This window comes from Ursus arctos, unplaced genomic scaffold (assembly GCF_023065955.2).
Source record: "Ursus arctos isolate Adak ecotype North America unplaced genomic scaffold, UrsArc2.0 scaffold_24, whole genome shotgun sequence".
Taxonomy (NCBI): Eukaryota; Metazoa; Chordata; class Mammalia; order Carnivora; family Ursidae; genus Ursus; species Ursus arctos.
The window spans coordinates 43227908-43241267 of NW_026622919.1; the positions used below are offsets into that span (position 1 = coordinate 43227908).

At 61.1% G+C, this 13360-nt stretch overlaps 1 protein-coding gene across 1 annotated transcript in view; it reads left to right on the top strand.

Moving 5' to 3' along the window:
* Positions 1 to 1240: 1240 nt before the first annotated feature.
* Positions 1241 to 13360, top strand: part of DOC2B (double C2 domain beta) — a 33831-nt gene continuing 21711 nt past the window's right edge. The window contains exons 1-3 of the mRNA XM_026517394.4: positions 1241 to 1613; positions 9222 to 9301; positions 12339 to 12413. Coding sequence (XP_026373179.2) covers positions 1241 to 1613; positions 9222 to 9301; positions 12339 to 12413 — 528 coding nt within the window. The remainder of the gene's footprint in view (positions 1614 to 9221; positions 9302 to 12338; positions 12414 to 13360) is intronic.

Here is a 13360-nt window from a genome sequence, read left to right on the forward strand (position 1 = left end):
GCTCACAGAAGGGACCCAGCCAAGAGGATAAGCATTTCTGTTACGTCGTCACCAGAAACCAGGGAGTAAACAGGATTCTGTCCCGGCCCAGCGCTTTCCGGAGACACACCTGTACAAGCAGCAGCCATTCCCAACAGAGTGCCGTTCCCAGAAAGCACAGGGGCTGGGCTGTCCAGATTTGTTTAGTTCTCTGACCATGTGGGAGGCCTGAGCCCGAGTGCAGGCCACGCCCTGCCTCCCCACTTCCGCCTGGGAAGGGGTCTTCTGTCCGTGCCTATCTGCTCTCCCCTCTCCAGACCACAGGTTGCCGTCAAGATCCTTACCCACCCTGTCCCCGTGGGGAGAGGGCGTAAGGGTTCCTCAAACGACTCACTAACCAAGTGAGGGACTGACTCAGGGTTACAGAGAGTGTGTGCTTGCAGGTGACTGAGAGGGGGTATGAACACACTGCCCACAATGACCTTGGACCGCGGTCCAAGGATGGACATGTTCCACGGGGATGTCAGCAACCTGTCCCCACACTCCTAGGAGTGTGGCCGTGTGGCCTGCTAGATGTGGGGCCGGGGGAGGGCTGTGCTCGGAGTCCCCTGATCGCTTCCAGGGGTGTGTCTGTGTGTCCTGTTAGGCAGGCGTGTACTGGGGGCTTACTGACAGCAACCGCAACCAACTCTGTATGGATACATGTTTGTGTATGTGTCCTGCAAGTGTGAGCCAGCGGGCGCTCCTGCCAAGCGTCTGCACACGCTGCTACGTGCCTGGAGAGATCTGGCACCCCCGCGTGTGTCCTGTGAGAGCGAACAGAACCCAACAAGGGCTGGCACGGGCGGGAACGTGCGAGTGTGCGTCCTGCGGCTCCCTGCTCAGCTTCCCGGCGGTCCTGCCAGTGTGCACGAGTGGAAAGCGCCCGGTGCCCGCGGGTGTGCGCGCGCCGGTGCCAGCGCGAGTGAGTGCGGCGCCGCTCGCCTTGCTCGCTCCGCTCCGCGCCCGCCCGCGCAGCCCGCACACTCACACTGCTTGGTTGCTGCCGGGTGACGCGGGCTGGGCCCGCCCCCCGCCTGCCGGCCCCCGGCACTCACTAGCCGGCCGCCGCCGAGCAGGCAGCAGCCGCATCAGGGCCGTCCGGGGGCGCCGCCGGCGATGCCCGCAGCCCTCGCCGCGCCCCGCCGGGCCTGCTGAGCCGCCCCCCCTCCCCGGGCCGGGGCCGCGCCGGGCCGCGCCCGGGCGGGGCCGCGCTGCCTGCATGACCCTCCGGCGGCGCGGGGAGAAGGCGACCATCAGCATCCAGGAGCATATGGCCATCGACGTGTGCCCCGGCCCCATCCGGCCCATCAAGCAGATCTCCGACTACTTCCCCCGCTTCCCGCGGGGCCTGCCCCCGGACGCCGGGCCCCGCGCCGCTGCGCCCCCGGACGCCCCCGCGCGCCCCGCCGCGGCCAGCGCGGGCCGCCGCAGCCCCTCAGACGGCGCCCGCGACGACGACGAGGATGTCGACCAGCTCTTCGGAGCCTACGGCGCCAGCCCGGGCCCCAGCCCCGGCCCCAGCCCGGCGCGGCCGCCAGCCAAGCCGCCCGAGGACGAGCCGGACGCCGACGGCTACGAGTCGGACGACTGCAGTAAGTTTCCAACTCGCCGACTTCCCGCCCCCTCCCCCGGCCGGGCCTCTGGAGCGCTCCCCAACCTCGCCGGTGCCCCGGCCGCCTGCGGTCTCCCCTTTCGCCGGCATCCACCCCCGCCGGTGGCGGCCCCTCGCCTGCCCCGTGCGCCCTCCTCGCGCCCTGCAGACTCAGCCCCGACCCCTCCCTCACCCGCACTGGAGAGGTGGGAAGTTTGGGGGCGCCCCCTCAGGGCGTCCCATTTGCGGGGCCCGGTTCTGCGAACCCACGCCGCGCCCCCTCTCGGCCCGCCGGCGGGGAGCTCCGGTGCGGGCGGTGGCTTTTGTTCCCGGGAAGGGCGGAGCTGCGCCCCGGGGAGACACCAGTTGCTGCCTGCCGCGCGATCCTCCCCGCCCGGGAGCCCGCTGCGGGCCGGCCTCGCCGCCGAGGGGCTGGGCTGGGGCGGGAGGCAGGAGGGCCGGGGGCTGGGGCCGTGCCGGCCTCCCGAGTGGGCCCGGCGGCCCACAGAGCGCAGCGGCTCTGCTGGCGCCCGGGCCGAGCACCAGAGGACCGCGGGGCCGCTTGTCCTTTGGAAAAACCTTGGCGGTTCCTCCTCCAGCGTCCGTGGACCCCGCCGCGGCGCTCTCCGGGGCGCCGACCTTCGCCCACCTGTTACGCCCGCTTTCCGCGGCCAGGAAGGGCCCCCCGGCACCCGCCTCCCCCGCCCCGGGCTGAGCCCCGAGCCCCAGCGAGTGGGCAAGCGCCAGGGTCCCCGGGGCCGAGGCCCGGCCGGCGGGCGTTCCTCGCCTTTCCGGTCTCTGAAGGTGTCTGCCCCGCCGGACCCGGGACTGGAGGGGAAACCGAGGCCGAAGAGGTCGCCGCGTGGTTCGGAAGGGGTTGGCGCCAGATGGGGGTGGGGCTGGGAGGTAGCGCTGCTCGCTAGGGCCCCAGTCCCGCTGTAGCCCCAGCCGCGTCCCTCTCAGACCTGCCACCCCAGCCCTGCCCCGGAGGTGGACCTTTCCGGGCAGGGTTCTATCTCGGGCTTACTCGAGGGCCGCCCGGCCGAGTGCCCCCCGCGTGCAGCGCAGCGAGAGCGGCCGCGCCTGGTTTGGGTGCTCACGTGGGCCTAGGGCCGGGGGCCTGGAGTTTCCCCAAGCGTGAAAGCTGAAGGTGGAGATCACCGTGCCGCTGGGCAGGTGGCCGAGCTCTCATCGTCCTACCCAGGGAGGCCCAGGAGGAGAGAGCCGAAGGAGGCCTGTCCTCAGCCCTTTGAGGAGGGGAAACTGTCCCCTGTGCACTTTCTGTGGGCCTGGACCAGGGCATCTGGCCGGTGCCCGGTGTACTGAGGCCTGGCTGCGGGCGCGGGGGTGGGGAGCAGTCCTCTCCCTCCACTTTCTTGCCAGCTTGGGGAAATTGGGTCGGGAGAGTTTAATGCCCTCAGGGCTGTGCCCTGGATCTTCCCCACCCCCAGCTCCCAGCGCCCTGGGCAGATCTCACCCCCTCACCTGCTGTGCGTCTGGACAGGCCCTGACTGGGGCCCAAGTCACCGCTCTGGGTGCCCTGGATCCAAAGCCTCCTCCAGAAGAAAGGGTGGGGGACCTGTTACCCTCCCACCATCTCTCCTGCTGTGCCAAGGGAGAGAGCGGGCAGGGCAGAGCTTCTGCAGGAGCTCCAGGCACCCCTCCCCGTGCCACCCAGGGCCCTCTGGACAACACACTGTTAGGACATGAGAAATCTTGCCATTTCTTTGGGCTCTCCCTAAAGCCCCAGGCAAGGAAGAGGCCCGGAAGTCCCACACTCAGGCTGGCTCCTCATCTCCAGCCCATCGGCTCCAGTCCTTCACTGACCACCGTCCCAGCAGCATGAGTGCGGCAAAGGGCAACAGGACTGGGTCTCGGGACCCAGGGAGCTCATGTGTCCTAGCAGGGGACAGACTCACTTGAGGTCGGCAGTGCAAGGCCATCCTGGACACAGCCTTGCCAGCCTCAACGGTGGCCTGGCCACACCCATATCACCAGGCAGTCTGCTGGGAAGAGCTGAGGAGCAGGCGTGTGGCTGAGCCAGGGCCGGCTTGGGCCCCCTCGTCCCCTTCAAGGAGCAGCCCACCCCAGGCTTGGATCCCATCAGTGACTGAGCAGACTTCCCAGGCGTGGGAACACAGAAATCTCGGCTCCTTCCTGTGGTGGGACCGGGTTCTGGCACGGAACTGCTCTCCAGCCCATACCCCAGGCTCAGGCCCCCTCTAGGCTCTGACAACCAGATCCCTAGAATTAGCCTAAGTGATTCAAGCCAGATGGTTCATTATGGCTTTAGCCAGGGTTATGCTATTTGCTGCCCTAATTATTGGATTATCTCTGTTCTAACAAAAAGAAATTAGGGCGGTTGCTCTGTTGTCCAAGCCTGAGAATGAAGGGCTGTTTATTTATTCCGCGTTTTTTCCTCTTCTCTTTATAGCTCGTCCTTTATTAAGTCACCTCAAGACCCCAGCACAAAATTGACATGTTCCAAACTGATCTAACAGGGGGCAATGATGGGGAGCAAAGGCAGTGAGTGTTGGGGTTAGAAGTGTCTTCCCTCCCACTGGTCCACAGTGTGGCCTGGCCAAGCTGGACCCCGCTGCCTGTTGCCCCCCAGACAGGCCCCGGGCCCCACTGTCCTGGTGCATGTGCCCCTCCCCTGCCCGTGCTCTCCCACCCAGCCTTCACCTGTGGAAACCCAGTCCCTTCTTCAAATCTGTAAGGACTAGAATGTTTGGGTTGCAAGTAACAGAAAATTCAAAGTGTCTTAAACCATGAGGACAGTTGAGATCCGCGTGACATCCAGGTAGGTGTATGTGGACCCATGAGCGTCCTCAGAAGCATGGTTCTGCCCCCTCCCCTTCTGGCCATGCTCTGCTCTTCTTAGGCTGACCTCCTGGTCCTGGGTGGCTGCTTCAGGGCCAGGTGTCGCCTGGAACAGTAAGATCCTCACTTTGACAAGGACAAGTTTCCTTGCCCGTATCTCAGTTGACAAGTGAGGAAAGCTCTCCCAGAGTCCCCAGGAGACCTGTCCTCTGTCCCATTGGCCAGAATGGCATCACATGCCCGTGCACACCTGCCCCGGCATGATTCATGCTGGGCTGGTTCAGGAGTGGTGCCCATGGAGGCCTGGAGTGAGGGTGGAGTGGAGGAAGCGCTGTCCCCAGGGCCCTCAGTGGGGAGCGGTTCCCCGTCCCCACTGGCTGTGAGTGCCCCTCCTTGGAGTGCAGTCGTGTTCCACACAGACCATAGCTTTAGGTAGTCAGCATTACAAGAGCAGCTGTATGTCAGGCACGTGTGAGATTCAAGAATGCCTGAGACTCAGCCTCTGACGTGAGGGAGTTCATGAAAACCGAGACGCACAAGTAGCCCAGCAGTGACAACAGGAAGGCAGGAACCCAGCCTGGAAGCACTGGCTTGCACAGAGTTTACCCACAGAGAAGGCTCTGCTCCGAGCCTGGGAGAAGGGAGGAAGCAGGCTGGCCGAGTGGAAGGAGGAACGAGAGGTGTTCCTGAAAGGCGGACTGCTGGGTGCACAGGTAGAGGTGGAGGAAACAGCCCAGCAGAGGCGCCACAGTCAAGTGGCTGAAGTAAGGGGGAAAAATCCATGATGAGGCCAAAGTGGTCATATCACAGAGGGCCTTGAATGCTACACCAAGGAGGTTAAACTGAGTCTAGAAGGCAGTGGTGAACCTTTGAATAATTTAAAGCAGGAGAATGAATAGACTTCTGAAGGTCCTAAAGTTCTAATCCTCTGCCTCTGAGCTCCTGGGAAGCAGGGACAGATGACTCATTCTTCTTTGTACCCCCTGCAGTGCTTGCCTCGGTGCCTCAGTTTCCCCAACTATGAAATGCTTTCAGCTCAGGCTTGACCATTTTTCTGTGGTTCTTGCCACAGTTTTTTTTTTTAACTATTTGAGAGGCTGACATTTTTCTTCAAGAAAGAAAGGAAGGAAGGAAAGAAGGAAAGAATGAACGAACCAGGGCCGGTCGCCTATTCCCAAGGGTATACGGGTGAGGAAGGTCCAGGTGCAAACCAAGGTCAGAATGATGCTGTCAGTCTCCATCAGCAGAGCAAAGGGACATTTGGCCTTAGAAGAACCGACTGGGGCTTGAGCCTGATTTTCTCTGAATTAGCCCCATTAAAGCTCTATAATTATCGACAGGCGGGTGACAACTCTCAAAGGCCCATTAGTGACCAACCCTCATTATTTTTCCAAGGATGTAAATTTCAGCCAGGACATGTGATTTCCATGGGCGGAGGGCAGGACCCCGGGGCTCATGAAGACGAGCACCTTCACCTGCCCCTAGGGCCCTCCTCACCTGAACCACGGGCCCGCAGCTGCGTTTCCAACTCAGAGGCCCCCTCTAGGATGGCAGCCCAGCCCTCTCTTGTCCCTGAAAGCAGCTCTGCTTTTCTCTCTCTGTTTCTCGTGGCATCCCCCTAAGATTTCAGCTGCACAAAGTAACAGACCAAAAAAAATGTTGGAAGCCACTAGGCTTTAAGACAGGAACTGTAGGATGGAAGTGAAGAGGCCTGGATTCTGTGTCCAGTTTGCTGGGTCACCCTGAGCGGGTCACCTCCCCTCTCTGAGCCTCATTTCTCTGAATAGGAAACGAAGACTTTGGACTGTAAGATCCCTAAGAGAGCTCCACCACCAGCAGATCTTTAAAAATGGTGACCACACTTCTATTTATAAGCTATTATTTCTTCCAAAACCTCCACTGGAGTTCAAAAAAATTCATCCATTGCGTGGAGGGGGCGCTGGGTGCGCTGTTCCTTCCTGGGAATGGATGACGGGTGTCGGTTTCACTGAGCCCTGTCAGCCCTCCTTAAACGGGGATGTCTGCAGAGCCAGCAAAAGGGGCTCCTCTCTCCTCCTGGACCGGAGTTTCCCAGTGGGGAGCAGGTGGCCCCACCGTCTGGCTGGCTGTCCTTCTCTGAGAGCCGGAAATGGGCAGGGATTGTGGAGTGTGCGTTTTAACACGTGGGCATGACCAAATCCCCACTGCTGTGAACAGCTGGAAAGCAGATCGGTTTGAATGGACCCGCCGTGCGGACTGAGCATCTGCTCTTTGTTGGTGTCACTGGCGTGGCTCTGGCATGGTCCCTCCTCTCTGGAGGCTGAAGTCTTGAGAGAACAAGCCAGGGGTAGGCCTGAACGGAACGGAAGGCTGATCTACTGTCACGTCAAGCAGCAGCTTTGGAGAATATTATAAAAGCGTGGACCTGGAGAATCTTGGGCCCATGGCCGTGTTCTTTGTGACAGGCATGGTGACACATACCTCACTCCCAGTCCCCCCACCCGTGCACCTGCATAGAAGGGAGCCAGGATACAGGCAGCAGAGGGCCAGACACAGTGAGCGCCAAAGCACACAGACTCTTAGGAGAAGCATCTTAGGCTCCACTCAAGGCCTATCGACTCATAGTTTGGACCCAATTCTAACAAGTATTCACACCTGCTTTTTTAGAAGAAGCAAGTGACTGTTGAAAAGGAAGGAGGGCTGTTTGCCTGTCGGAGGCAAGTATTCCAAGAGGAGTTTCAAGCTGATGGCAAAGGAGGAGGCAGAAAAATGGAGAAAATATAGGAAAACCTCAAAGAGTAGCTACTGGGGATCACTGGGTCGGGGCTGCGACCGTAGCGCCCAGAACAGTCGTCGTGGTCATAACGATGACTCAGGTCATGTGGAAGGGTGTAAGTGACTGTTCGTGTATTCTCTTCACAAAGGCTGGGAGGGCAGTGATCCAGTTTGGAACGAGTTCTTTCCAGAAGGCGTCTCAGAGGGGCAAGTACACTTATCTAGAAAATTCACCTAAATGGATGTGCTCCTTCTATAATTACGTCCTGAGCCCGCTCTGTACCCCAGGGGCTGTTGATAAAGCGCAATGCCGCGAAGTGGATACTGTTGCGTCTCCATTTTGCAGATGCGGAAACTGAGCACGAAGAGGCTAGAAACGCTATCTAAAGTCACACAGCAACGACACGTGCAGCCAGGCCTTGACCCCAGGGTCAGGTGTCAGAGGGCGTGTCTCGGTGCCCCACATGTGCCCCTCCCAGGCAAGGACGGAGACTGAGCCCGGTGCCTTCCTTACCCTGTCTCTGGAGCTAGGGGGCAAGACAAGTGCAACGCGGTGCCAGCACCTCTGAATGAAGGGCAGCTCCACACACTTGGGCCTTAACTTGCCCATTTCTCTGCAAAGCCAAGTCCTGCCATGCTGGGGCGCAGGAGCCCAGGGGTCTGCGGGCGGAGGGCACCTACTCAGCCCTGGCCTTGTGATGCAAAAGCGCCCATGGACCAGATGTGAGGAGATGAGCGGGGGGCCAGGCTCGGCATGACTCTAGAACCATGCCGGGTGCCGCTGGCTGGAAGAACAGAGCCCGCCCTCCCCCAGCCTCACCCCAGCCGCTCAGCCCCCACCTCCAGCTGGCCTGAGGTCCGAATGCCACCCCCCCCGCTCCCCCCCTCCCCCCGGCACCACCGTGCGCTGGCCAACTCCTGCTCACCTTTCATGGCTCAGGTGAAACATCACCTCCTCCGGGGAACCTTCCCTGGTGGCCCCCTTTCACAGCTGGGCAAGGCATACCCCTTGAACCCCTGTCGCTCTTGGCTCACGAGACTCTGCTAGGGCTGATTGTTTTCATCTGTTTCTCCCATTAAGCTATGCTTTCCTTGAGGCAGGAACCCCACCTTACTGGTATTTTCATCCCTAGAGTCCGGCTTATTATAATAAGATTTGATAAAGAATGAATGAATGAATGAATGGGGTGCCAGTCGAGCAGCCCAGTAGTCAGTGCACAGGATCTGGGTTTCTAAAGACACCCTGTCACTGTGCATCTTGCTATCCAGAGACCTGCCCCCTGAGGCCCCCCCAAACCGCAGCCCCCTCCTTCACGCCAGGAGCCCTGTGAACGTGTGCGGCCACAGCTGCCGCATGTGAGTGTCCCCGAGGCCACAGCTGCACCCAGTTACCTCCGCACACTCTGCCCTAGGGAATCACCCACTGCCTTTTAAGAGGCTGGCAGGTAGCAGCATGAGGACCCAGCTGGCTCCTCGCAGCCTGCCCCGGGCCCCCCAAAGGACCAGAGAAACTGGGGACCCGCAGCCCTGAGTGTTGCTGGGGGATGGATCAGCCAGTCAGCCGGGCCAGGGCCCAGAGCTTCTCACGGCCCTGTCTCTTCTGCCTTCTCACACAAGCCTTGTGACATTTAGCAGGTCAAGGAAACTGAGGCATGGAGCCAAGACTGGCAGTCACACAAGGAGGGCAGGAGGACAGTCCCGTACAGGGGGCACAGCATCGGACCAGCCGCAGGCCAGGCACCACAGCACCACACAGGGGCCTGGGCTGCGGGGCCTACCACCTGGGCTTGACGCTTGGGCCACCACTCGTGGTGACTGGTGCTGACCTCACCTCACTGAGCCTCCACTCCTCCGTCATCTGGAACCTTCCCAGGGATGGTGGGACTGGGAGGCTGGGCAGAGGGGTTGCACGCAGTAGGTGCTCTGTTGATGGCGGTCTCTGTGGCGCTGTGACACCTTGTCCCACCACACAGGGGTGGGCGACACTCCTCCCCTGTGTGGCTGAGGCGTGACCTGAGCCCTGTGTCCGCAGCTGCCCTGGGCACACTGGATTTCAGCCTGCTCTACGACCAGGAGAACAACGCCCTCCACTGCACCATCAGCAAGGCCAAGGTAGGCCCCCGCTGGCCCCCGCAGTCCCTGGGGTCCCGGGCCCTGGGTGGAGGTGAGGGGCTGAGGTCCGAAGGCCTGTCCTCCCCACTGTGTCCGTCCAGGCTCTGTGGCATCTGCCGCGTGGGTGCAGGGCAGGGAGGGAATTCTCACCTAAATCATCTCCGCTGCCCTAAAAACCCTGTGCAGACAGACATTCAGGGAAGGAGTGGGAAAACAGCAAGAAGAAAATGAGAGAAGGAAGGCATGGTGTGGCGGAGGCGGCAGAGCTGGGGAGGGGCTGTGGTGTGGGGGAAGGGAAGGGGAGAGATGACAGGTGTGTCCTGGCGGCCAAGGAGGGGTTGCATTGATTGTCTCTGGTCTGCTGAAGTTCCCCACAGCCCGGACTTGTCGAGGAGTGGGTGGGCGCCAGGCAGGAGAGTCCCCTCCTCTGGGCTCAGGGCCCCAGCCTTGCTCTCTGGTCTCTGGGTCGGAGCTGTGAGCATCTCCCCCCTTGGGCTGGCATCACCTCTCTTCTTAGCCATGCTGTTCCTTCACCCCCTGCATCGATCCCTCTGGGAGGAAGGTGCCAAAGTTGATGTTCTCTCGCAAGGTAAGGCCGGTAGCGCAGCCTGGTAGGACTCCCCGTAGAGCCGTGGGAGGGCCTGGGCCAGGCTCGGAGCAAGGAGCTTCCAGTAGAGCCGCCCGAGCCTAGACCCCACCCTCAGTCCCAACCTGTGCGCTTCTCTGCCACTCAGCACCCCCACCCATGGCTCTGCCCACTCCGAGGGCCCGGCTGCCTGGTCCTGCCTCAGCGGTCCCCACCCGCCTGGGCCAGCACACCTGGACGGCCATGGCGGTGGGGAGCAGTGTCCCCTTCAGGCCCAGGGCCCCGATCGGGCACCCTAGAGGCCCGCACACGCCATCATGGCCCTGCCCTCTCCCTGGGGAGCTGCCCGGGCTGTGATGCTGGGGCTCCAGACCTGCCCCAGGGAAGGAGCTGAGAACGGTGACCCCTCAGCTGTGCCAGGGCGGAGGGCAGCTTCCTTTCCCTCTCCCTCTGCCCAGCTTTGTAGAGGTCGTCTGGGCTCGGGAACTGAGGATGGGCACCTGCTGCCAGGCCACTCCCCATCCCAGACACCGGGCCCCTCCTGTGCTGCGTGCCTGCCTTCCCTACGCAGGCTCTAGAAGGGCTGTGGGGCTGTACTGGGGGGGGACGAGGAGGGTGTACGTGTGCCTACTTGGGTCTCTGTGGGCACCTGTGTAGGCACACACGTGTGTGTGTCCTTTGGGGTGTGTCACTCAAGGCATTGGAGGTGGGGGATGAGAGGACCGCAGGCCATAGAAGGACCCCATTCTCCAGGTCATTCTCTGCTTAGATCCGGTTTTGCAGGGGAGGGGGTGGTGCAGGCCTGGGAGGAACTGGGGCTCTGGGTCAGGGTTTGGGCAGGGAACCAGAGGGGGTTACGGAGGCTGAAGCAGGGCTGACAGGCGGAGGGGCTCTGGGAGGAGGCCAGATGCCGTGGAGCTAGACCCTAACTTGGCCAGTGCCCTCTGGGGAAGCAGAGCGGCGTCAGTTTGCTCATCTGTACAATAGGGTCGGTCACCCCACCTGTGTGGTGGCTGTGTCGAGTGAGTACGTGCTCAGTCCCCACTGCCCTCCTGGAAGACTGCCTGGTGGCGGGCACCCAGCCCCACCCACACAAACACCCGGGAACTCACGCACAGAGGGACTGGGAAAGCACTGACCGACTGGCCAGCTCTGGGCACGTCAGGGACGGGTAGTGAGGCCGCGGTGAGGGACATGTGCCCAGGAGGGCCGCCGCCTCGCCATGGGTGCCCACGGGGCTGCGGAGCCCCAGCAGCTCCCGCACAGCTCACCTACCCCTATGTCGGCCCTCCACTACCTCTCTGGCATCTTCCAAGGGGCCTGGCATGTGGGGAAGGGGCACAAATGGCCTATGGCCAGGCCCTGCATCACCACTGCCACCTCCACTCCTGGTCCACCCCTGGGAAGTGGGAACCAGTAACCCCTTTTCTAGCCTGTAAAGCTAAGGCTCTGGGGCAAAGCGACTCCTCCCCTCTCCCAGCTGATGGTGCAGGAGCCGAGGTCTGGGCCCCAGCCAGCCTGGCCCCGAAGCCTGTGTGCTCCTTCCCACTCGCAGAGCAGCAGGGGGATTGGAGGACCCGACCCCTGTCTCGGCCCCCCTTCCCACCCCGCTCTCCAGACCAAACCAGGGTGGGGGGTGAGGGCCTCCATTCTCCCTGGAGGTGGGCCTGCTCACGGCGGCAGTTCATCTGTGATGCCACACGTGTCTCGGCTGCCGCCCTGCGCGCCTGTGTGCCACCGCAGAAGCAAAGGGTACAGTTTTCAGAGATAAGAGCAGTCATGAGGTCAGCTAAGCCCCTGTCTGTTTATGGTTCCCTTGGTTCCTTGGCTCTGCACACTTGACTGATTGTTCCAAGTTAGTGAGGGATGCCATCTTGTGGAAGGACCCTCCGTGGCCATCCAGGTTGTCTGGCCTCCCTGGATTCAGGCTGGCAGGGAGCTGTGGCAAATGCAGAGAGAGACTGAGCCTGGTCTCCGGGACACAGAACGTTTTCCCGTGGTAAAGAGGGAAACCTGTTGGTGAGTGGACAGAGGGTCACGTGACTATAGGATCAGTGAGGGAAGTCCCTGTATTTGGGGAGTGGGGGAAGGGGAATCCAGAAGGAAGGGCCTCACCGAAGCAGGATAATGAGGATCTCATTCAGGGGCGGGGGAGTCATCTGGCCTCCACAAAAGGGAGACTAGAAAGAGAAAGGCTGGTCTGACAAAGACACCCCATGACACCTGCCCCCCGGCCAGGACATTTGAGGGGAGGAGAGAGCACCAGCACTAGGCCATCCTCCCTCCAGCACTAGGAGTGTGGGCACAGGGGCCCTCTGCAAAGCGGGTCCTGAATGGACCCAGCCAGGAGGCCTGAGGACAAGGGACACCTGCCCACCGAGGTGCCCGGAGGCTGCGGCTACTCTGTCTCCGGCTCCCATTTCACACCTTCTGCCATCCCCCTCCTCTCAGGGCCTGAAGCCGATGGACCACAACGGGCTGGCAGACCCCTACGTCAAGCTGCACCTGCTGCCGGGAGCCAGCAAGGTGAGGAGGTCCGCCCCAGGCCCGCCACAGCTCTGCCTGCCGTGACAGGGGTCCCGGCTGAGCTTGGGACAACCGGGCAGGTGCATACCTTCCCTGCGCCCTCACAGACCGACCAAGGTGATGGGACCTGACCGATTCACCTCCACCCAAGAGCCCCCCAGCCCCCAGACTTCCCGGGAACACTGCTTGCCTGATGAGTTGGGGAAACCCTGCAGAGAATTTCTAAGCCAGCATTTTATAAGAAGCAGTCTCAGTTGGAGATTACTATGTGGGGGGGCATAAAGGGCTGTGTAGCCTGATAACTTCGGGAAGCCTTGTTAACATTGGGAAGCCTTGTTAAACAGGTTCCTTTTCTCTAAGACTTATCAGAGCCTTTAACATGTTGATGGGCTGCCCTGTGACACTCTACAGGGGGATGAAGTGGGTAGATTCTGCCCAGCTCTTGGACCACAGAACCCTTGTTCCTGTAGTAGATGACCCAGCAGGCCGTCCAAGCACGTGGTACGCCCAGGAAAAGAGAAATTTTTTTTGAAAAAAAACTGCTATTGAACAAAAGCATCAAGGTGACCTTCAGCAATGGAAGATCAAAACTCATTAGACTTTCTTACATGTGTTTTACAGTTCAGTGGCATTTTAGTCTTAATTTCACAGGAGGGAGCATTAGATCATCTTTTCCGAGTTGGGTGTGCGACCCACAGACTTTTCAAGGGGCAGGTTTTGTGGACCCCATTGCTGGGGAGGGGATGGGGATCAACTGGAGACGAGCAGCTTTGCTTCCAAGAGGAGACCAGAGGTTGGCAGGGGGACACAGGACACAGGAGCGTGAGCAGCAGAGCCCAGTGGCTGGTGTTGTCATCCCGGCCTCTTTCTAAGAAACCAGGGGCTGGGGAGTTACCTCCTGGCCTTCAAGTGGCCTGGTGAGAAGAGTCTGTAACGGGAATGCTGTC